Genomic DNA, 24,293 nt, shown 5'->3' on the forward strand with positions numbered 1-24,293 from the left:
GAAAAAGGACAACAAATGAAGCCTAAAGTCAACAGAGGAAGAGAAATAATAAAGATTAGAGCAGAAATAAATGATATAGAAGCAAACAAACAAAAAACAAACAAACAAAAAACAAAAACAAACAAAAACCAGTCAAACAGATTAATGAAACCAGGAGCTGACTCTTTGAAAGAATTAATAAAATTGATAAATCCTAGCCAGATTTATCAAAAATAAAACAGAAAATACCCAAATAAATAAAACACAAATGAGAGAGGAGAGATCACAACCAACACCACAGAAATAAAAACAACTATAAGAGAATATGATGAAAAATTATAGGCCAATAAATCAGGCCACCTAGAAGAAATGGATAATTTCCTAGAAACATATAAAATTACCAAAACTGAAAAAAGAAGAAATAGAAAACTTGAACATACTGATTATCAGCAAAGAAATTGAATCCGTAATGAAAAATTTCCCAAGAAACAAAAGTTCAGGGTCAGATGGCTTCACAGGAGAATTCTACCAGACATTTATTTTTATTTATTTTTTAAGGTTTTTAAATTTATTTTTGAGAGAGAAAGAGAGATTGAGAGAGAGAGTATGAGCAGGGAAGGGGCAGAGATTGAGGGAGACACAGAATCCAAAACAGGCTCCAGGCTCCAACCTGTCAGCACAGAGCCCGATGCAGGGCTCAAACTCACAGACCATGAGATCATGACCTGAGCCAAAGTTGGACACTTAACCGACTGAGCTACCCAGGCACCCCACTATCCGATATTTAAAGAACAGTTAAGGGGTGCCTGGGTGGCTCAGTCGATTGAGCGTCTGACTTTCGGCTCAGGTCATGATCTCACAGTCGTGAGTTCGAGCCCTGCATCCGGCTCTGTGCTGACAGCTCAGAGCCTGGAGCCTGCTTCGGATTCTGTGTCTCCTTCTCTCTCTGCTCCTCCCCCGCTCATGCACTGTCTCTCTCTCTCTCTCTCTCTCTCTCTCTCTGTCAAAAATAAACATTAAAAAAATTTTTTAAAAAAGAACATTAATACCTATTTTTCTGAAACTGTTCCAAAAAATATAAATGGAAGGAAAACTTCCAAACTCATTCTATGAGCCTAGCATTACCTTGAATCCAAAACCAGATAAAGACCCCACTAAAAAAAAAAAAAAGAGAGAGAGAGAGAATTACAGACCAACATTCCTGATGAACATGGATGCAAAAATTCTCAACAAAATACCAGCAAATAAAATCCAACAGTATAGTAAAAGAGTCATTCACTATGATCAAGTGGGATTTGTTCCTGGGCTGCAAGGCTGGTTCAATATCCACAAATCAATCAATGTGATGCACCACATTAATAAAAGAAAAGATAAGAACTATATGATTCTCTCAATAGATGCAGAAAAAAACAATTTGACAAAATACAGCATCCATTTTTTATAAAAACCCTCAAGAAAGCAAGGCTAGAAGGAACTTACCTCACATCATAAAGGCCAAATACGAAAGATCCACAGCTAATATTGTCCTTAATGGGGAAAAATTGAGAGACTTTTCCCTACTGTCAGGAACGAGACAAGGATGTCCACTCTCACCATTATTATTTAACATTGTACTGGAAGCCCTAGCCTCAGTAATCAAATAATACAAAGAAATAAAAGTCCTCCAAATCAGCCCAAAAGAAGTTAAACTTTCACTATTTGCAGATGACATGAGACTCCATGTAGGAAACCTTAAAGACTCCAGCTAAAAGTTGCTAGAACTAATACATGAATTCAGCAGAGTTACAGGGTACAAAATCAAAATGCAGAAATCTGTTGCATTTCTATACACCAATAATGAAGCAGCAGAAAGAGAAATCGAGGAATTGATTCCATCCATAATTGCACCAAAACCCATAAGATACCTGGGAATAAACCTAACCAAAGACGTAAAAGATCTGTAAGCTGAAAACTATAGAATACTTCTGAAAGAAATTGAAGACAATACAAAGAAATGGAAAAATATTCCATGTTCATGGACTGGGAGAATAGATATTATTAAAATGTTTATATTACCCAAAGCAATCTACACATTTAATGCAATCCCTGTCAAAATAACACCAGCATTTTTCAAAGAAGTAGAAAAAACAATACTAAAATTTGTATGAAACCACAAAAGACCCTGAATAGTAAAAAAAAAAAAAAAAAAAAATGTTGAAAAAGAAAAGCAAATCTGGAGGCATCACAATTCTGAGCTTCAAGTTGTATTATAAAGCTGTCGTGATCAAAACAGCATGATACTGGCACAAAAACAGACACATAGATCAATGGAACAGAATAGAAGACCCAGAAATGGACTCATAGCTATATGGTCAACTAATCTTCAACAAAGCAGGAGCGAATATCCATTGGAAAAAGACAGTCTCTTCGACAAATGATGTCCAGAAAACTGGACAGCAACATGTAAAAGAATCAAACTGGACCACTTTCTTACACCATACACAAAAATAAATTCAAAATGGAAGAAGACCTAAATATGAGACGGAAAACCATCAAAATCCTAGAGGAGAACCCAGGCGGCAGCCTCTTTGGCATCAGCTGTAGCAACTTCTTAGTAGATACAGCTCCGGAGTTAAGGGAAACAAAAGCAAAAATGAACTATCGGTACTTATATCAAGATAAAAATCTTCTGCACAGTGAAGGAAACAACCAACCAAACTATAAAGCAACCTTTGGAATGGGAGAAGATAATTTGCAAGTGGCATAGCTGATAAAAGGTTAGGATCCAAAATCTCTAAAAACAAAACAAAACAAAACAAAACAAAAAACACCCCATCAAACTGAACACCCAAAAAACAAATAATCCAGTTAAGAAGTGGGCAGAAGACATGAATAGACATTTTTCCAAAGAAGACGTCCAGATGGCCAACAGACACATGAAAAGATGCTTAACATCACTTATCACCAGGAAAGCACAAATCAAAACTACAATGAGATATCCACTTGTCAAAATGACACTTGTCAGAATGACTCCAATGAACCACACGGGGAACAACAGATGTCGTTAGCGAAGATGCAGAGGAAGGGGAACCCTCTTACACTGTTGGTGGGAAAGAAAACCGGTGCACTCTGAAAAAATTGCATGGAATTTTCTCAAAAAGTTAAAAATAGAACCACCCTATAATCCAGCATTGTACTACTAGGTATTTGCCCAAAGATCACAAAAATACCAATTCAAAGGGGTACATGCGCTCCAACGTTTATAGCAGCATTATCAACAAATAGCCAAAGTAGGGCAACAGCACACTGCCCATCGACTGATGAATGGCTAAAGAAGGGCGCCTGAGTAGCTCAGTCAGTTAAATGTCTGACTCTTGATTTCAGCTCAGGTCATGATCTCATGGTTTGTGGGGTCGTGCCTGCATTGGTCTCTGCGCTGACAGCGTGGAGCCTGCTTGGGATTCTCACTCTCTCCCTCTCTCTCTGCCCCTTCTCTGCTCGTTCTCTCTCTCTCTCTCTCTGTCCCTCTCTCAATAAATAAATTTAAAAAAAAAAATGTGGTGTATACACACAACGGAATATTACTCAGACATTAAAAAAAGAATGAAATCTTGCCATTTGCAACAACGTGGAGGGAGCTAGAGTGTGGTATGTTAAGCGAAATAATTCAGTCAGAGAAAGACAAGTACCATATGATTTCACTCATGTGGAATTTAAGAAATGAAACAGATGAATATGCAGCGGGGGGGTGGGTGCGGGTGGAGAGGCAAACCATAAGAGACTCTTTCTTACCTATAGAGAAAAACTGAGGATTGTGAGAAGGAGGTGGGTAACGGATGGGCTAAATGGGTGACGGGTACTAAGGAGGGCACTTGTAATGAGCACTGGGTGTTACGTGAAAGTGATGATTAACTAAATTAAAATCCTGAATATAATATTACACTATATGTTAACTAACTGGAACTTAAGTAAAAACTTGAAGCAAAAAGAAAGAAAGAAAAACAAAGAAGAAAGAAAGAAAAGAAAGAAAGAAAGAAAGAAAGAAAGAAAGAAAGAAAGAAAGAAAAAGAAAGAAAGAAAGGAAGGAAGGAAGGAAGAAAGGAAGGAAGGAAGAAAAGAAAGAAAGAGAGGAGTGCAAGTTTTGGCCAGAATCGATACAGAATTATAGTCACTATCCTTAGAAGAATCCCTCAAGGCTACTCAGTGCAGGACCCATATAATAACTACCAAGAAAGTAGAGAGTTGTAGGAAATAGACCCCGGACTCTTCGGAAGTTTGTAATCTCATTTGGCAAAATGAATATATGCCTAGGAAAATTCATGATAACAACAAACAGCATTGATTTTGTTCAATCAAAACAGTATTTTAGTAAGTCTTGAAGTGGTCGACAGCATTTCAAAAATCTTATTTTACCTAAAAATATACATTTCCAACGTATTTTGAAACGTCAAGGTTATGCTAATAGTAAGCTAGGATTTCACATGAAAAATATAAGCAACAACTGCCGAGTAGTAGCTGCCCGTCCAAATGGAGTTCAGACATTTCAGACAGCCCCACCTCTCCGTTATGATGAAAGTGGCCCACTCCATTACCAGCTTGCCTCTTACAAGTTAACATGTCTGCAATCCCTTAACCAGGCGAGTAGATCAGCTATACATCAAAGGTAAAGCTGAGATAGGGGTCAATGTGGGGAGTCTCTTGAAAGAAGCGAAGGGTACAGCGTTCTTTGAAAAAATTCAACAGGAAATAGAATGGGCAACTTATCCAAGGCTCTCTGCTTGAGAAAACATTTGAAATTGAGAAAATGTGCCGTGTCTTTAGGGAAATAATAAGGAGAAAAATTATGTTGAAATGCCCATTATGTATTTAGGAAACAGTAATACATAAGGGTGGAAGGTTAGGCAGAGGCTAGCTTTCTGGGGGAAAATATAGGCCCAAGTAAGGAGAGTAGACTGTATTCTGTGAGCAGTGTAAACCTACTGAAAATTTGAACAGGGCGAATTATATGAATGACCATGGATCACACTCTTCCCATGATTATCTTTTACTTCTTGGTAAAAAAGAAAATCTAGCATTGCTATGTTGAATGGAAAGGTATCAAAATGGGAATGAGTTAAGGGATGAAAGATTCTTTGTTGAAAAACTTCACGGAACACCTCTTTGAATAATTAAGATACAGAGGAAAGGGGGGTGACGGGCAGGAAAAGAGATGGGTATAGAGGGAATTGCAAAGCGGCTCCCTTTCTCAGGGGTACATTGGGAAGATGAGAGAATGTGAAGCAATACCCAGTTTCCTTATGATACTAACCTCCTTTTTTTTTTTTTAATCTCTTCTCTTTAGGGAATTTGGTCCTCATATTAAATTTGATAAATATGGAAAATGTGACTAATAAGTAATGGAGTCCTACACTTGCTTATTCATTTCACTACTTAATTCTGAGAATTATTTCTTTCGGAATGTGAGGGCATGTAACAAACAACACGTCTGTGCTACAGCCAAATTTGGAACAAAACTGAAAACAAAGGAATCAAATTAATGGAGAACCAAGTGTCACATTTATTACAATTAAGCATAATAATGAAAGAGGTGGTAGACATTTATCTCTGTGTACTGATTGTTTAAAATGAGCTTTCAAAAAAAAATAAATAAAAATAAATAAAATGAGCTTTCATTTTGCTTGGGTCTAAGGTCCATCATCAAATGGTATTCCTAACACGCTCCTGAATTAACTCATCCCAAATTTCAGGTTCACCTGCAAGATCTTACTGTGCCCCATGAATCTCACCTGAACAATGAGCGAATACACATCACACACACACACACACACACACACACACACACACACACACACACACACAAATAGCTGTTTGAGCCTTTCTACTTCGTACTCATGAATGAAGTTCACTTTAATTAGAGGGAAAAAAATGCTCGTGTGCTAAGAGAAGGAGGAAGAAGGAGCACCAAGAACTTCTGGGGGGGTAAGTATGTTTTTGAGAGGAAGAGTGGATACCATACGACCCCTGAGTTGTAGCAATTTTAATCCTTACTCCATTCTGTCGTCCCTATTACATCAGTCAATAAATTCTTTTTTCTTTTTTGTTTAATCCGTCTTACAAGCTGTCACTTATAGCTGAAAGATCTTGACTAACACAGGGAGATGAAGCCCTTACTGTATTTGAGGCTGAGGAAATGAAAAAGAACAGTGATCAGCCTTCGGCTTCTGTGCGCTCTGTGCCATTACCTATTGCTGCCACTAGATGTCAGCCTCACTCTTCTCCTTAAACCTACCAGTTGTTCCTCAACCGGAAGGGTCCGCACAGCTCTGCTTTCTCCGTCACCTTTCCAGCTAATACACAGTTCAGTTCTGCTGGCAACAGGGCCTTTGGCATCTTACATCATCCTTCCTCCCTTCCCCGGGACCCCTGGTCAGGAGGGCCCATTAGGGTGACTCTCTTTGGAGCTGTGGAAATAGTTTCTGGTCTTTCTGTTTACTCAAAGTAAAGAATCTCCTAAGATACAGATCTCTTGTTAATTTTGAACATATTGTGTAATTTAACATCGTTTTGTTATTTCACCTTTCCATCTCTGCTTTCAAAAATAATAAAAAGCAAACCAAAGAAATGGAACAAGAGAACAATAAATGTATTTATTTAATAAATAAAAATTAAGAAATGGAAATTAATTACCCTCTAGGCAGAAGAGCCAGAGTGAGACAAGTTTGGTAAGAGAAACAAGATGTGGACATAGTTATTTCCTGCTAGCCTGGCCATCTGATCCTGACATGCTACATTTAGGTAGTAACCATCTTAAAGAATGTAGGTATAACCTTAAGTCATAGAGACTTTTGCTTAGCTGATAAATCTTTTTCTAGATTTATGGGCACTACAAGGTAGCAGCTAAGAATCAGGCAGAGGCTCTCTTTCAGCTCTAATGGGTACCTTTATCCTCTGGCCTTTTCCACCCAAGGGAGCTGTGCAGAGGGGCCCTTGTTCCATCAGACAACTGTGATTTCAACTGAAAGGAGGATTCTGAGTCATAGAGGAAACAAGGTGGAGGACAGACACTGTGTTAAACATTTCACAGTTTCCTCTTCTTATTGAAGTTAAATGCAACCTAAAATGATGAATTGCATCTAAGTTCCAATGAGGTATGCTTTATTTCTTTCTAAATTCACTGATGTAAACCAGATGATTTCTCCCCAATGCTGGATGAATTCTGTTGTTACTCTACCTGTGACTAATAACGTGGAATCTTAAAACCATTAATTTAGTAATTACTTGGGGAGTAGTTCTTATTCTGCAAGGGACCGAACTTGAGGCCAGTAGAGGCAAACAAACAAGGTAGGCAAGATCCTGTTCTTGTGGAACCCACATCCCAGTGATGAGAGATGAGTAATATACAAATTAAGGAACAGGAAATATCAGGTAACAATGAATTCTGTGATGAAAATGAATAAAACAAGGTCATATAATAACAAGGGAGGCATAGGAGTTCAACAGGTAGACACTAAATGAATGTTTGAGACCATAAACCCCTAGACGCAGACTCCAAGTGAAGTCACGAGAAGGAAAGTTTGTAATAGGAACTAATAAGAAGAGGGATTCGTGGAGAAAAGACCAGCTAAAGAAGAAAAAAACAGATTCAAGAGTTTTGTAATTCTAGCTTACATAGAATTCAGCGCAAATCAAGTCGTGTGGTCTAATCGCAGAAGACACGGGCTAGAGCCTGAATGATTTACATGTTGAATGCTTCAAGGAAAAAGCAGCCATTTTATGTAATCCTGGAATTGGAGAAAATGGAATCCTTCAATGGGCTTGATGTTGCCTGCAGCCATCTCTAGCTCTTCTCTCTGCAGCCATTGTTTCCCTGGCTTTCCCAGAATGGGTCCTTGTCATCATTCAGGTGTCTGCCCTCATCATTCAGATCCTCAGAAGCCTTCTCTAATCACTCATTGTAATTTGTTCCCTATTTCCATACTACTCACTATTCCAACACGATGATACGGTTTCTTTGAAATACTTGTCAAAATATGAAATCATCTTTCTATATTATTTATTAGTTTCCTTATTTTACTATATAAGAAAATAAGTTCTAAGAAGTAGTGTCTTTGTCTGCCTTATTTATCTCTGTATCTCCAGTGAGGATAATAGTGACTGGAATAGCAAGCAGAAAAGGTGAGTGTGATTATGACTCGTGTTTCACTGTTATTAAGTAATGCAACATTAATATGTCGGGGTATGGAGGACTGAAGGGATTATATACTGTAAAGGAATCATTAAAGAAGTTGATCTGTATCATTTGGGGAGAAAAGACTTTGAGTAGTTCCTCCAAAGCTGCCTTTGCAAATCTGGAGGGATACACTTGGAAAGAGAAAGCAGATTCATTCTATTAGACTCCACTATAAAGAATTAGAAAGTCCTATAGAAGTGGAGTTCTATTCAATATGATAAAGAACTCCTGAGCAGTCCAAACAGAACAAAAATTCAGTGATCTTCTTTGGTAACAAATCTTTATATTGGACATCATGACTTTATACGAAATTGGAGTAAATTCTTAGTTCTCAGTGTTGAAGAAAACTCTAACATCTCGTTAGATGTTATCTAATGTTTGTAAAATAATAACTATGGAGAATTAAGTTTGAATAAAATTGAGTTAGAGTAATGCAGAAATTTTAATAGAGGCTTTAATAAAATAAAGTTCATTGTGGATCTTCCCAAAAGAAATAGTGTTCCCTTTGGCACTGAGCACAGTAGACACGATTTTGTCAATAGGAGCTGGAAACTCCATGTGTGTGTAAAATCTAAATCCAGATAGCATGAGATAACCTAGGAGCAACATGAACCAACAGGAAAAAGAGTTGCTACTTTTCATTCACACCATCTTGTCCCATAATCAAAACTATCTGACCTCATCAATTCAAAGGAAATTAAAGAGAACCAAAGCACAGGATCCTTGGATGTGATAACTCCCTGTTCCCATGAGAAGCAAGGAACAAGGTCCTGCCAGACACAAGATCAAAATGCAAATAGCCAGATCTCTATGTCACTGTGCCCCAGTGCACAAAAGGGCATGAACACAGTGAGGGCTACATAGAAGAAGAAGGAGGAGGAGGAGGAGGAGGAAGAGGAGGGAGGAAGAGGAGAAGGGAAGGAGAAAGAGAAGAAGGAGAAAAAAAGAGAAAAAGAAGGAGGAGGAGGAGAAAGGAGGAGGAGGAGAAGCAGAAGCAGGAGAAGGAGGGGAAAGGAGGAGGGAGAGAGGGGGACAAAGGAGGAGGAGGAGGAGAGGGAGGAGAGGGAGATGGAGAAAAAGAGCTAGGATGTGAAGGAGCCACACAGGGAAGGGAGAGGAGGGCAGACAAGAGGCAAGAACTGGTCCTCCCAAATCTAGGTCATTGATTTTAAAACTATCCCAAGAAGGCCTTAAGGGTATTGGGTGGAGCCTGTGATGGATGCCAAGAAGGGTGGAGTCGGGGGATTAGAAATGGGTTGATGCAGCAATTAGGAGGAAAATACAGAATTAAATAGTAGAGTCCCAAGTGCTTCTCACCTACCTCCCATCCTCAGCTCTATTTATCAGTTGTACATATTAGTGTTTCAAGGAAGGGTTTTACTTGAAAACCTGAAACCCCACCTAGGTTAACGTCACTAGATGTGAGAGAAGCAGAAAGCAAAAAGTAGAAAAGGGACTGTCACAGCATTGCACCTTGGCTAGATGAGGATGAGGCGACAGAGAAGGAACCCTTGTCCCTTGACTCTAGAGGTTCCCTGTCCCCCCTGGAACCCTCCTTCTTTCCATCTGATCCTCACACATGAAAAGGCCATGTACTCTGATCCAGCACTTAGCTCCTTCTGCCTGCTCATTTAAACATTAGCTGCTGTTCCTAACTGCTCTGATTTTATCAGCTTCACTCCTATTATTCCAATTTCCAACTTGTCTTTGATTTGTCTTAGATTTACATTTAAAGGCCATACACCAGAGTGATTAAAAAACATTGGCTTTTAACCTGAAACTAGGTATGTCTCAAAGTCCCTGTTGCCTCAGCTAAATACCAGGACAAATAACCACACAGATCATAAGATTATTTTAAGTTAGATAGTGCATATACCAGGTGTAACAACAGTTCTAGCACATAGCAAGTACACAACATGTGGTTAATTTTCTTATTGTACCTTTCCCTTCCTACAGCCATTATTCTATACCTGGATTACTGCCCAGCCATGGTGCTGGCTTGCTTAGTTCCCTGCAGCTAACTGACCCAGAAACTCTTTATTCAGGTCCTGATCCAAATGAATTCTACCACTGTTCACTAACCTTCTAATGGGTCACATTTCTCTTCTCTGTGATTCCTTAAATCCACTGGGGAAAGAGCCCTAATATTCTCAAATTTTTCTCTTGTTTTATTTTTATGTTTTTCTGCATTAGTCCTACCTTGCCTTCCCTAACATGGAGCCATGGTCATAGTCTGACAAGGCCTCAAGTTTCCCCTCCCCTTACAGGAAAGTCAGGAGGAATAAAGAAACTTCCCTGAGCCTAAAGGGACTGCTTTTTGTCTTCTTGGCCTTCATCTTTCACCTTCAAAGGATCCTCCCTCTATAATTCATGGCTCATTGTACAACTTAAAATTTTCTTCTTCCTGTAAGCAGCTGTCCAAACCAAAGCAACCCATGTCTGATCATTTTATCTCACTTTTCCTGACCTTTTTAAATCCAAAGAACTCTTTTTTTCACCAATCTTTTATCTGCTTTATATCTGGATACACCCTTGAGGATTATTATGTCAGCCCCACCCCTGAGAAATTAATTTGACATTTTGCCCACTAGCCATAGCCTCCGTAAACAATTGTTCATATTTCCTACGCCTACTGCTACTACTAAGTTCACACGTATTCTGAACTGTGACCTCTAAATTCGTAACTGCTCACATCTTGCATAGTCTATCAGAACCTTCTTGAACACTTGACTTTCTCCCGGGCCTATGTCCCTCTTTATGGTTCCCCTCCAGTCTCTGACGTACACACTTCCTATACAGAAAGTCATTTTTTTTTTTTCATTTCTCAGTGTTGTAACATATTTTGGGAGACAAAATCTAGTGCTGCAAAAATCTAGTGCTAGTGTTGTTCAGTGGCCATTAATTTTTTTTTACTTTTTTTTGTAATGTTTTTATTTTTGAGACAGAGAGAGACAGAGCATGAACAGGGGAGGCGCAGAGAGGGAGGGAGACACAGAATCCGAAGCAAGCTCCAGGCTCTGAGCTGTCAGCACAGAGCCTGACGTGGGGCTCAAACTCACAGACTGTGAGATCATGACCTGAGCCGAAGTCGGACGCTTAACCGAATGGACCACCCAGGTGCCCCAGTGGCCATTAATTTTTATATCCATTGTTGACCGTCTGACATTCTCCCATTGACGTCTGTACCAAGCCTCTCCATCCTTCTCCAGCTTCCAGACCAACACAGTTTTTTCTGCAAACGGTAACTCCAGAATTTAACAGTCTGAGCCAACCTTACAATGGGTACCCTTTCATCTTTCTTCCTCTCCCTTTGAAATATGTCTCTACATTTACCTGCTCTTCTCTCCTATGACAGAGGGAATGGTGTTTCACCTTGTGTTCTTAACCTTATTTACTACTTCTCTATCCTGCTCCAATTAGCCACCCTCCACCATCTATCTTAAATTCCTTCTTCTTCCTTTGGCTATGAGGCATGTTCAGTGTTCCCTAGACTTCACTGAAGCTTTGGCTTCTTCCACTCCCCTCCTCTCTTTGATTATCAAATGTCCAAAAAACATTATAGTGCTATTCTCTACTTCATCCTCATCTCCCTTTGAACCCATTCTCATTTCCCTTTGCTAAATGCATTTTCAAACCTCAACAAAGACACCCATTCTTGAAACATAATGGCTTTTTCTCAGTATTCATTCTCTTCAGATGTTCATAGCAAACAATAAAACTCATAAGGAACCCTCTTTATTAGGGCATTCGCTTCTCTCCTTTTCCATTACTGAACTCATCATAGGCTTCCCCATTAATTAGTTTCATGATCTCGTGAGGATTACTTAAATACTCTGAGTCTCAACTTACTCACTGGTAAAATTAGGGTAATAAGAATTCCTTCCTCAATGAGTTGTTCTGAAGCTCACATTCCATATTCTAACTACCATGTATGAAACTCTAATTATGATGTTCATTTCTTCAAAAATAATCAGTATTTTCTGAGGATGCAAAATATAAAACTAAGTGTGATCAGTTTAATCTGAGTCTAATATTCTTTATTTGGTGAAAAAAAGTTTGATGTTTTAACTTATTTCATCACCAGGCCAAGCAGCCTGTACTTAATTTCTTCTACTATGTGAAGTTTAGAATTCTAAATAACAGTCCCCACCTCTGGTGCAGACAGGAAAATTCTTCTCACCTCAAATAATCAATTTGTCACTCAGGTATTAAGTAGCAATTAAGTGACAAGAACCGCAACCACCCAGGGTGTGACGTTGTGCTTTGAGAGCCTCTCGAAGCCAGCACTGACTCTGGGTGACCTCACAGGAAAGGTGGAGAAACCAAGCATTGGCATATAAACATGACCCCTTCCCTGGGGTATGGCTGATGTAGCGGGTGTGACAGCCTAGAGAGAGTCCGCATCACAGCCGTCTCCACCATGAAGATCATTGGGGGTTTGCTCCTGTTCTGCACAGTGATCCATTTCTTCAGCAGCTCAGGTGAGTTAAGGGTAGAGAGTACCCTGTAGAGTCATTAAGCGTGTCTTCTCAAATAACCCCTTCTCAGCATTTGAGAGAAATGTCTGGTCATGTGGATTTAGAGCGTACTGGTTTGTGGAGCACCTGGGTGGCTCAGTTGGTTAAGCGGCTGGTTCTTGATTTGGGTTCAGGTCACAATCTCATGGTTTGCGAGTTCGAGCCCCGCGTTGGGCTCTGAGCTGGCAGCACGGAGCCTGCTTGGGATTCTCTCTCTCTCTACCCCCCTCTCACCGTCCCTTCCCCACCTGTGCTCTTTCTCCCTCTCTCTCAAAATCAATCAATAAATATCAAAAAAGATAAAGTGTACTGGTTTTTAACACAAACAGCCCTGGCCTGGGAAGGGAGGATCTTGTGTACTAGCTGGTATTGGGGGATTTGGTTCCAGGGTCTTTGCTTTTAAGGATTTTTTATTTTCATCCATGGAATCATAAAAAAAAAAAAAAAAAAAAGAATTTCTTCATAAGTCTACCTAATTTCATAAGAACACTGGAAGTGGTTGGTGTTATTAGATACGATTCCTCAGTGTAGCAACACAGAAAAACTTGGATATCTCTCCAAATCAGTCCAGGAGGATCAAAATAAAACCCAATTCTCCAAAGCCCAGGAGTCGACAATTAGACTTTTATATGGTGAAAATTATTTAAATAAATTAAGATTCTAACACCTTAACAATATTCCATTCCATTTCTTTTTTAATGTTTATTTATTAATGGGGGGGGGAGGCAGAAAGAGAGGGAGAGAGAGAATCCTAATTTGCACTGTCAGTGCAGAGCTCAACGCGGGGCTCGAGCTCATGAACCAGGAGATCATGACATGAGCCGAAATCAAGAGTTGGATGCTTAACCGACTGAACCCCCCCAGGCACCTCTCCGTTACATTTTTTTTTTAATTTTTTTTTTAACGTTTATTTATTTTTGAGACAGAGAGAGACAGAGCATGAACAGGGGAGGGGCAGAGAGAGAGGGAGACACAGAATCTGAAACGGGCTCCAGGCTCTGAGCTGTCAGCACAGAGCCCGACGCGGGGCTCGAACTCACGGATCGCGAGATCATGACCTGAGCCAAAGTCGGCCGCTTAACCAACTGAGCCACCCAGGCGCCCCTCCGTTACATTTTTTTATGTCACTTTGGAGGCGAGAATATCAATGATGGCAGCACTTCATGCTCTTAGAAGGGGTGACTGCAATACCTTCTATTGCTATCTGACTTTGAACCATCATCATGAGCTCCAGAAAATATCTCGTGGTCAATAAAGGGAAGAAACTGGCTAATTCTCTTGACTGAATAAAGGGCTTACCTTATTGGCCATTTGGCTTCTTCAGCAAACAGCTGGAGTTTTATATAAGAACAAAGCGTGCGCTGAGGTTTCTTGCCATAGCAAATACAGAGTCTTAATCTATAGGCCCGATTTTACATTAATCAATGAGACTTCAAGACTTTGCTTTATTTTTAACGTTTCCATCTCTAACTCTCTTTCAGAAGCTGCTAGCCTATCTTTAACAAAAGTGAGTATATTGAATTACGTTTAATTTCAATTTCCATTGACATGTAGTCAACAAACATTTTTGCAATATATATGTAGAATTAATTCAGCGTGTTTGGGGGGCAGAAGGGGGAGGCAGACACAGATTAAAAACTCTGCTCTCCAGAAGGCAGTTGAAGCAATGGGATATACATATAAATAACTGTAGCCTAAAAAAAAAAATCCCAAGTTAAGGGAGAGAGAGATGACTTCCAGCTGAGAGACTGGTAAAGTCTTCATGGAAAGGGCGACATGTGAGAGGCAGGGCAGTTACCTTGGTTAATTGGGTGGTCTCTAGATTCAAATCCCAAACCCATTATTAACTGCGTTTATGTTATACAAGTTCTTTGTTTTGAAGCCATAATTTCCCCCCATCTATAAACAGCCTACCTTATTCAGTAAACAAAACAAACAAACAAAACTCATGTACAATTCAAGGTTAATGCCTAGCATGGAAATTCTCAGGAATTAATAATAGCAGACGATCCTAGCAGTCACAGAAGTGGTGATAGCAGTACGAGTATTTGTCATGGTGGTAATATTATTACTAACAGAAGTAGCCATAGGAGCATCAGAATATCTGATCTGGGATTCCCAGGATGGTATTCTGCCTCCTGCCCAACAGAGGCCAGCGTAGCCTAGCTTGGGGGCCCAAAAACAGCAGGACATTCTCTTGTGTCCAACACAGGGGGACTGCAGCATTTACAAGAAGTACCCAGTGGTGGCCATCCCCTGCCCCATCACGTACCTGCCTGTCTGTGGTTCTGATTACATCACCTATGGGAATGAATGCCACCTATGCACTGAGAATTTGTGAGTACCCCATGGGAAGAAAAAAGAAGCTGCGGCCAGTGTCCTCCACAGCAAACTTCTCCTCTTTCTATGAGCCTGTTTCACTCTCCATAAGCTGTGCTTATTCCCACCCAGAAGCATCTGGGAGAGAGAGAAAACTGGCTGTCTTGTGGTCAGGCTAGGCTTGGCCCCCTGCTCTGCCAGCTTGAACTCCTTCCATCCATCCCCCAACTGCCAATTCCTGTCTCAGTTGAGGGAGTCCAATAAGGCCAGGAGCCTAGAGGTTCTACAGAGGCACCAGAGTCACCAGAGGAGCTAAGGGGATCATTTGGGGGTGATCTCCAACCCCAAGTTCAGCTTTTGGCTGTTTTCGGTAATGGGGTTCCACACAGTATTTTGTTAGAGAGAAGGTTCTTAAACCCCACACTAAGAAATCATTGAAACCCACTATCCCACGTGACTTTTTTTTTTTTTTAATTTTTTTTTTCAACGTTTATTTTTTTGGGGACAGAGAGAGACAGAGCATGAATGGGGGAGGGGCAGAGAGAGGGAGGGAGACACAGAATCGGAAACAGGCTCCAGGCTCCGAGCCATCAGCCCAGGGCCCGACGCGGGGCTCGAACTCACGGACCGCGAGATCGTGACCTGGCTGAAGTCGGACGCTTAACCGACTGTGCCACCCAGGCGCCCCAATCCCACATGACTTCTAAGAGACTTATGGCCATACTGCTTGATTCTTAGACAAACTGGCTGGAAAGCCTTTCCGCTCCTCAAATTCCTAGCAGCTCTATCTGTAGCCTTAAGGGGGAGAAGGGGAATAAGGCTGTGGCAATTTTTTTTCTTTTATGTAAAAGAGGGGAATGCAGCTCTCGGTGCTTCCACCTGGGTCCCACGGGCATGTTTTGTTTAGGTATTTCGTTTAGCCTGCATGGTATTTTTGAAGGCAATATAACTAGGTAGTTGCCACTTCTTTAATGCAAAACAGGCACCTAAGAATTTATTCCCTTACACAAAGTCCGCTCTGCTCATTGTTAAGTCTTTTTAGACCACTGGATTTTGGCCATCCATCTTCAATCTTAATATTTTTCATCTCCATGATTATCTCACAAGTTGGAATAGCAGGTGAGGCCTCTAGCCCACAAAGGTATGTCTGCATCTTTATTTCTACTCAGGAAGAGGGAATCTTCAGAAGAGAGAAGATGCACACATATTGGGCCTTTGGCCTAGCAACTAGCTTGCGTTCAAGGACACTGAAGGGGACATGTGGTGGCAGTTCTTACCACTGCAGGATCCAGCTTCATCACAGGCCTTGCTGAGCAAGAAAAGCTGAGGGGCAGGCCACCTCAACTCCCCTTGTCAGAAGCCCTCCTTCTTTGTAAGATGCAGGGTAACCCCAGGCTCTGGGGTCAGTGGGGGCCGTGGGTAGGCTGGATGTATCACTGGACTAGGGAAACTTGGCTTCTGTCAGAAACTGCCTGTGGCAGGGACATTCCTTTTCAGGGATTCAGTTTCCTCATCTGTAACATTAAGTTCTGCCTCATAATTTCTATAGTTCCTTTTGGCTCTAACATTATATAACATTTCCTCTTGCTTAATGAATCTTGTGTGTTTTCTCATAGGAAAAGTAACGGAAAAGTTCAGTTTCTTCATGAAGGAGCATGCTAACTTCCCCGCAGACATGGATACAGAGCGATGACATCTTCACCATCACCTTCATCTTCCCTGGGCTCTGACTGCCCTCTCCCTCACCTCAGCCAGGGCCCTGGGTAAGGGCAGAGACGGAATGCGACGCATCTTTGCTGGGCAGAGAAAATTGTTGCGGTCCTCCTCATGCCTCACTGATTTCCGGGCCTCCTTTTGTACCTCAGTAAAAGAATCTCCTTACATAGTTTACCTTTACTTCTGCTTGTATTTGTTTCTTAGATTGGGATGTCACATATCAGTTTAAAAATAAAACTGAAGAACACATAAATCTCCTTTAGGAGAAAATCCTGTATGAAGAATTCCAAGTGACTTCCAAAAGACCCACGCACACGCACGCACACCCACCCACACACACAGACCAGTGAACATCTTACCCTCTCCTGGAATCTTTACTTTCCTTAATCAGTACCTGTCACTGGGAACTAGTCTGTGGACCATACTGGTCCTTTATATTAGTCTCTTTTCCAAAGTGCCTCAGAAGGAAGACTCCTTCGTTGTAACAAGTCATCCCTGATGGGGTGCCTGGGTGGCTCAGTCTGTTAAGTGTCTGACTCTTGATTTCAGTTCAGGTCATGATCTCACGGTTCATGAGATGGAGCCCCATGCTGTCAGCGCAGAGCCTGCTTGGGATTCTCTCTTACCCTCTTTCTCTGCCTCTCCTCACTCTCTCTCTCAAAATAAATAAATAAACATTAAAAAAAAAAAAAAAGAGAGATGTCATCCCCGGAGGGAAGACTTTGCTGCCCATTTCTTTCCATGAGCATTCAATAATTTCTCTTTTCCTGTCTCTCACCTTGCTAACCTCCTACTGTCTCCTTAATAGAACATCCCTGGCACTGACTACGACATGGCTTGAGCTCCTCTCTAACACCTGTCTTCCATATCTATAATATGTAGATACCGCTGTGTACCAAGACAACATTGACAGTATTGGCAAGTTGTGCATTTTTCCTTTAAATACAGAGATATATAATTCCCTCCAAGTGGTGAAGCTGGAGTTCTTTCCACAGAGGCTTTGAGGAAGTCTCAGTGCTACGCGTAGCTCACAAAATATTAGTGACCTAGTTTGGGCCTTGGTGTACTTTCATGGCTCATTTTCTCCTCCCCATGTTCACTTCTTCCCTCACTTGCTCCAGAACTATTCTTGGCCCAGAGATTGAAAGAGGATAGTCCTGCCCACCACCTATAGGCTGCCCTAAAGATAAAAGGAGGCCTTTGGAAACCTTATCTCCTTACAAACTCAAGTAGAGAGGGAATTCATAGTTATGGTGACTCCATAAAAGTGGTATAAAAAAGGCTTATAAGCAGTTGACTCCCGCCTTTATATTCTACCTCTAAATTGCTATATACTCACATTAAGTACAGACTCTGTCCCCATGATCATGACACACGTAACATGGTCGAGATGATTGGGATAAAATATGGGTCTGAACCAGAGTCAAGTTCAACGTCAAGTTCAAAGTTAAAGCCAAGCCAGATCATGGTCAAGTCAACTATGGAGACCGTGAAGAAGAGCAAGGATAGGGAAGTATCTCAGAAAAAAACAGAGCTGCTGAAGTAAAAGTAGCAGATAGGGAGAAGTCGTGATCTGGACAGTGAAGGGCCTAGAACAGGTGGTCAGATGGGCTTGCTGGCTTAGCTCTCTTGAGTTGCTTGCCACCTTCAGCAGCTCTCACCTCCCGGTTCTGAGCTCCCTCCCACACCGGTGTGATCCTCTCCTGAACTGCTCACACCTGCTGGTGTGTGTAGAGCATCCCCTCACCTGAGTGGCACACCCCTCCTCAGTCTCCCAGTCTGTGCTGCTCTTCTCATCATGCCAGTTCCTCCCACCTTCTCATATCCTCAGCTTCTCTTGTTTTCTTCTCCCAGTTTTGATTTATCCCTGCATCTAACACTGTTTGCTCTGTCTTAAACAAACACCTGCATTTTCCTGGTGTTCCTCACCAATCTTTCTCACGTATCTTCAGTTGCTTCTACCTTCTTAGGAGCCTTGATTTCTGTATTTCTCCATTTGCCTCACCCCTTTCTCCTCTGCTGCTATCAAGTTTTTGGCTACCTCAGTCCTTCCCATTCTTCCTCCGATCTCACTCACAACTTCTCGGCTGACCTGAATCCTCAGAAGCTCATTTCTGAGTACACAAAAGCTCCCTTCTCCTTGAAGATGGATTGTGATAAAGACCAAGGCATGGGCATACCCCTACCCCATGAGCTCGTCTTCACCCTGGCGTATGGTACAGATAGAAAAACCTACGACAATCCCTGCCAACTGTACATGAAGGTCAGGGAAACATATCAACAAAACCATGATACAAAATGTGGGCAAATACACACCTACACTAGAATTCCTGATCGTCAAGGATGAAAGAGAGCCAGTCAACCACCTCATTTTATGGATGGAAACTCTGAATTCCCAAAATTGGAAATGTCTCATTGTTCACATGGAAGACGAGGACGAGAACCCAGATTTGCTACTCCCAGTCCAGGGCCCAAACAGTGTTTCCAGAATTTCATCCATTATACCTCAATACTCTTGAGAATCAAATTCCTTCTACCATGAAATGACCCAGTGTATAATAACATCTATAAAGCACTTAGAGTTCACAAAATACTTTCATATTTTCTGTCTCGTTTAATCCCCACATAACATCATAAGGTAAACGTTATCAGCCAAACTTTTCAGGTGATATAAAAGAAGCTCCCAAAGTAAAATGATGGGCAGAATTGCAAAACCGGGAATGGTGGATGGTTCTGCTTGCTCAGGGTCTAACTAGCGTCTGTTCTACACACCACACTGCATAAAGAAAGTTAGGAAACATCTCGCTTTATTGCAGACCTGAGCCGCATTAGTTCTTCAGTCTATACTGCATCCAAAGCAGATGCTAACCGTTGATGACACTGCCCCCTCTTCTGCCAACATTCACCAAAACTTACCTCCTAAAAGGAGGTTTCTGATCTTTCTTAATTTGAAGTCTAGGTTTGGCCTACAATTGATACGTCTGTAAAATCCTTTCAATATTTATAAATGATGTTTAAAAACAGTTATTGCTCTTCAAATTTTAGAATCAATCTATGGTTAACTGGTAGTAGAATGAATTACGGTATACAGAACGGAATGAGTATATTTTTAATGTATGAAATGTAAAAATTAACATAGAGGTGACAAATCTTTAGAGAAAAAAGTTGGCTGGGGGAAGTGTGTAGAGGCAAGTAATTTTCTTGCAGAATTACGAGATGTTATCTAAGGATGAGAATAATAGAAAGTGACTAAAATATATTATTTAAAGTTATAAAGGTAATATGAAGACTGAAAAGTCGTGATATACTCATGAAAAATTGGGAAGAGCTAAAAGTCATGATATAGTCATCAAAAATTGGGAAGAACTAAAGATGGGAAGGTAATGTAAATTAACAATTTTCCTTCATAGATGGGGGTCAATAAGTAACTCTTTTTAGTTAATAAATCAAGAAACAGGGTTACAAGTATACTATTGAGAATTATTATGGTAGCAACCTTAGAATAGAAATGGTTAAAATTCTCTCCCACTGAAGTGTGATATTGGCAATGAAGACTTTGGTTTTCATCGTAAGCTAGTTAACGTCAATGGACTAAATATATGTATATCTTACTGTCACATATGTAATTAATTTCCTTTCTTTCCCTTTTTCCCTGCCAGGGAAAGTAAATCTTTGCCACAGGGAAGCTGATAACCATAAACGCAAATGTAAAGGAGGTTTATTTTTAAATTTTTATCTCTCCAAGTTTAGACCTGGAAGAGAAACTGATTTTATTCAGTTTTACTTGCTTCTCTGTGTACTCATCAGCATTTGCATCACTGAGGTCTTTGGCGTCCTCATCCTCTCTGTCTTCATTATACAACTTCACCAAACAGCTCAGGAGAACACAACAAAACTTGGGACAGGAGACTTATGTGTTTATGCAAACCTGAACTTTCACTGGTGGGTGTGGCCGTGGGTTGGTCATTCATGTGTGTGATAGCACTTTCCTTACTGACAAAATCAAGAGAATAATAAACCCTAATTTAACCTGTATATTGTGACAGTCAGATGACATATGCATGCAAACACGCTTTGTAAACTGAAAAGTCCTACAGAAATGAAAGGGTTGATTACGACCGGTATGCCTTCCTTCTCCAACATTTATTTACCCAGGCCCAAAACACAGACCACATTCTTGGAAATGTGTTTGGCATGTTGGAAGTAAAGGCCCAGGATCAGCAAACATTCTGGGTTGTTTTTTTTCTTGGTTTGAGATAAATGGGAACATTTCAGTTCCGTAGAAATTGATACTAGAAAGTGAAAAGGCAAATGTACAATGTGAACATATAAGAGTACATGAATTTATGTATATAGTTTGCTCCATTGGATATGGCCTCACTTAATAGTGTAAGACTGTGATGAAAAATGAGATATTCGAATAATCTCCAGGATCTCATCACAAAATATTTACTAATTTTGAAAGGAAAAAGAGTAACCATAGACTGGAGAAACCTGGAAGACACTAACCTGCACAAGTGATCAAACTTAGCATCGTTAGTGATGGGGCAACATCACATAAACTATCTCAAAGTGTACAGTGCAAATAATATAGAGTAACTTCCGTATTCCCTGCCAAAAATGCACAACTTGAACATAGCCCCTAGGAAACGTCAGACAAACTCAAATTCAGAAACCTGCTGCAAAATAACTCATCTACAACTTTCAAAAACCAAGAACAGGCCTTTTAAATATTCTTCATTGAAAGAGACTGAAGAACATGACAATTCATGATCCTGAATGCATCTTTTATTATTGTTGTTGAGAGTCCACATAAAAAAATTCATGTTTTTACTTTTTTTAATTTTTAAAATTTAAGTATAATTAACATGCAGCATTCTATTAGTTATAAACACCCTCATTTTTCAAGTATATAACTCAGTGGTTTCTAGTCTACTCACAAAATTGTGCAACCATCACCACCATCCGATTGCAATACCTTCCATCACTCCAAAAAGAAACTCCAAGCCCACTGGCAGCGACTCTCATTCCCCCATCTTTCCAGCCCCTGGCAACCATGAATCTAATTCTTGTCTATGAATTTACCACTCTGGACATCATACATAAACAGAGGCATATTATATAGTGTCTAACTTCTTTCACTTAGCATAAGATTTTCATGATTAATCCATGTGGTAACAGGTGTCAGTACTTTATTCCTTTTTGTAGTGGAATAATATTCCATTCTATGGCTAAACTATATTCAACATTTATCAACCAATGGATACTTGGATTGTTTCCAGTTTTGAGCCATTATGAATAAAGCTGCCATGAACATTCACATCCAAGATTTTGTTTTGTTTTGTTTTCAATTCTCTTGGGTAAATACCAGAAGTAGAATTTCTAGGCCATAGGGTAACTCTACATTTAACTTTTTGAGGACCTAACAAACTCTTTTCCAAAGCAGCTGCTATGACATTTGCCATTCCCACCAGCAATGTATGAGGGTTCCAATTTCTTTACATCTTAAACATCTTGTCCTTTTTTTTTTTTTTTTTAGACATTCTAATGAATGTGAAATTGTACTCATTTTGGCTTTGATTTGCATTTCCCTGTCTTTATTGGCCATTTGTATATCTTCTTTGGAAAAATGTTTATTCAAAATCCTTTGCTCATTTTTTAACTGGATTATTTGTCTGGTATTGTTGAGCTGTATATATTGTTTATATATTCTGAATACTAGTCCTTTATGAGAACTATGATTTGCAAATATTTTCTCTCATTCTTTGGGCTGTCTAATGAAGAACAAAAGTTTTTAATTTTGATAAAATCAACTTATTTATTTTCCCTTTTGTTTATTGTTTTTAGTAGCATATCTAAGAAGCCATTGCCCATTAAAAGGTCACAAAGATTCATGCCTATGTTTTCTTCTAAGACTTCAAAAGTTATAATTCTTACATTTAGTCTTTGATCCATTTTGTGTTAATTTCTGTTATACTTTTTTTATACAAGATGAAGTAAGTGTCCAACCTTAGTGTCCCAGCATGAATTTTTGAAGACTATTCTTTCTCCAGTAGGTTGTCTTGGCAATTTGCCTTTGTCAAAAATCAACCGACCATAAATAAAAAGTTTCTTTTTGGATCTTCAATTGTTATACACTGTCTTGACTACTATAACTTTGTAGTAAATTTTAAAATTGAGAAGTGTGCGTCCTCCAGCCTTCTTCATTTTTAAGATTGTTTTGGCTATACTAGGTAACTTGTATTTCCATACGAATTTTAGGATGGACTTATTCATTTTTCCAAAAAGGGCAGCTAAGACTTTGGTAGAGACTACTGCCATCATAACAATATTAAATCAGGTTGGGTTGGATCGGTCTGTTATAAAGGCATTGTTGACACAAATGACAAAATTTGAATGGAGTCTTGAGGTAAAGAAGTTCCTTGTTTTAGTTTTGCAACAATTATTTCAAAACAAAGAGTTAAAATTTAAAAATATGTTCTTCCTGGGGCGCCTGGGTGGCGCAGTCGGTTGGGCGTCCGACTTCAGCCAGGTCACGATCTCGCGGTCCGTGAGTTCGAGCCCCGCGTCAGGCTCTGGGCTGATGGCTCAGAGCCTGGAGCCTGTTTCCGATTCTGTGTCTCCCTCTCTCTCTGCCCCTCCCCCGTTCATGCTCTGTCTCTCTCTGTCCCAAAAATAAATAAACGTTGAAAAAAAATTAAAAAAAAAAAAATATGTTCTTCTTAATTGTTATGCAAAGCAGATACCAGTAACCTGATAAACCTGTTCCTCTGAGAATGCAAAGTACAGGCACAGAAGTGACTTCCTAATGTGAAATAACAAGAGAATATGGGAAGGATATGCTACACTGGGCTGAATTCTTAAGCAAATTCTCAAATAAACCTTAAGGCTCTCCCCACCTCTCCCACCCCCAATACATACTGAAAATAGTTCAGAATTCCTTGGGGGGATCTCAACTTCATAGTGACATTTTAGTCTTTTTTTTTTTTTTTCTATTCCACTATAACTCAGTGCTGCCTAAACAGTCTTGCTTATTAGGAGGAAAGTACTACCATTGTGTTGAAAGACATTTCTGAAAAGCTCAGGTGACTTAGTGTCAAAGCTTTCCTGATTCCCAGATCCTGCAACATTTCTCCTCCAGAGGTGACCACTTAACCCGTGCATGTGTGCACATCAACATGTCCTAAACTCTGGCCAGTCTTCCCCAGAAGCAGAAGAGGTTTAAGCAATTATAATCCCACCCAGCCCAGCCCTCTGACACCCTCCACAGAGTCACCTCTATATTAGTTCTCCTCTAATTTTGTGTCTAAAATCTTGAGATTCAAGTCTTTTCTTGGGTTTCAATTTAGATGACTGCCTTATTCCCTAGAGATTCTCTTGTTATGGCCCTGTAACTGTATATGAACTTGTTCCTTCTAGATCATCCTCTTTCCCTTCTCTTCTCCCTTCTGCATTCACACTCTTATAACCAAAGCCAAGTATCAGGCTCTGATCTAGACAAACTCTCCCTCAAATAGTACTTGCCTCACTAAACCCCTATCCCACCTTCTGGA

General features: G+C 40.1%; 2 protein-coding genes across 7 annotated transcripts in view; one reads left to right on the forward strand and one right to left on the reverse strand.

Annotated features, from left to right (window-relative positions):
• The window catches only part of LOC147584121 (sperm-associated acrosin inhibitor-like), a 117,021-nt gene that overhangs the window by 41,713 nt on the left and 51,015 nt on the right, over positions 1-24,293 (reverse strand). The gene's annotated exons all lie outside the window — the stretch shown is intronic.
• On the forward strand, positions 12,496-16,920 carry SPINK7 (serine peptidase inhibitor Kazal type 7). Its single transcript, XM_025924969.2, has 4 exons — positions 12,496-12,669; positions 14,187-14,212; positions 14,918-15,042; positions 16,641-16,920. The coding sequence occupies exons 1-4, from the start codon at positions 12,609-12,611 to the stop codon at positions 16,684-16,686; spliced, it is 258 nt and encodes an 85-aa protein (XP_025780754.1). The 5' UTR covers positions 12,496-12,608; the 3' UTR covers positions 16,687-16,920.

The sequence above is a fragment of the Puma concolor genome, chromosome A1 (assembly GCF_028749965.1).
Source record: "Puma concolor isolate L17-30 chromosome A1, mPumCon1.1.hap2, whole genome shotgun sequence".
Taxonomy (NCBI): Eukaryota; Metazoa; Chordata; class Mammalia; order Carnivora; family Felidae; genus Puma; species Puma concolor.

Coding starts and splice junctions, on each gene's coding strand:
- SPINK7 (XM_025924969.2), top strand. CDS start 12,609: ATGAAGATCATTGGGGGTTTGCTCCTGTTCTGCACAGTGATCCATTTC. Junction 12,670..14,186: donor CCATTTCTTCAGCAGCTCAG/GTGAGTTAAGGG, acceptor ACTCTCTTTCAG/AAGCTGCTAGCCTATCTTTA. Junction 15,043..16,640: donor CACCTATGCACTGAGAATTT/GTGAGTACCCCA, acceptor GTTTTCTCATAG/GAAAAGTAACGGAAAAGTTC.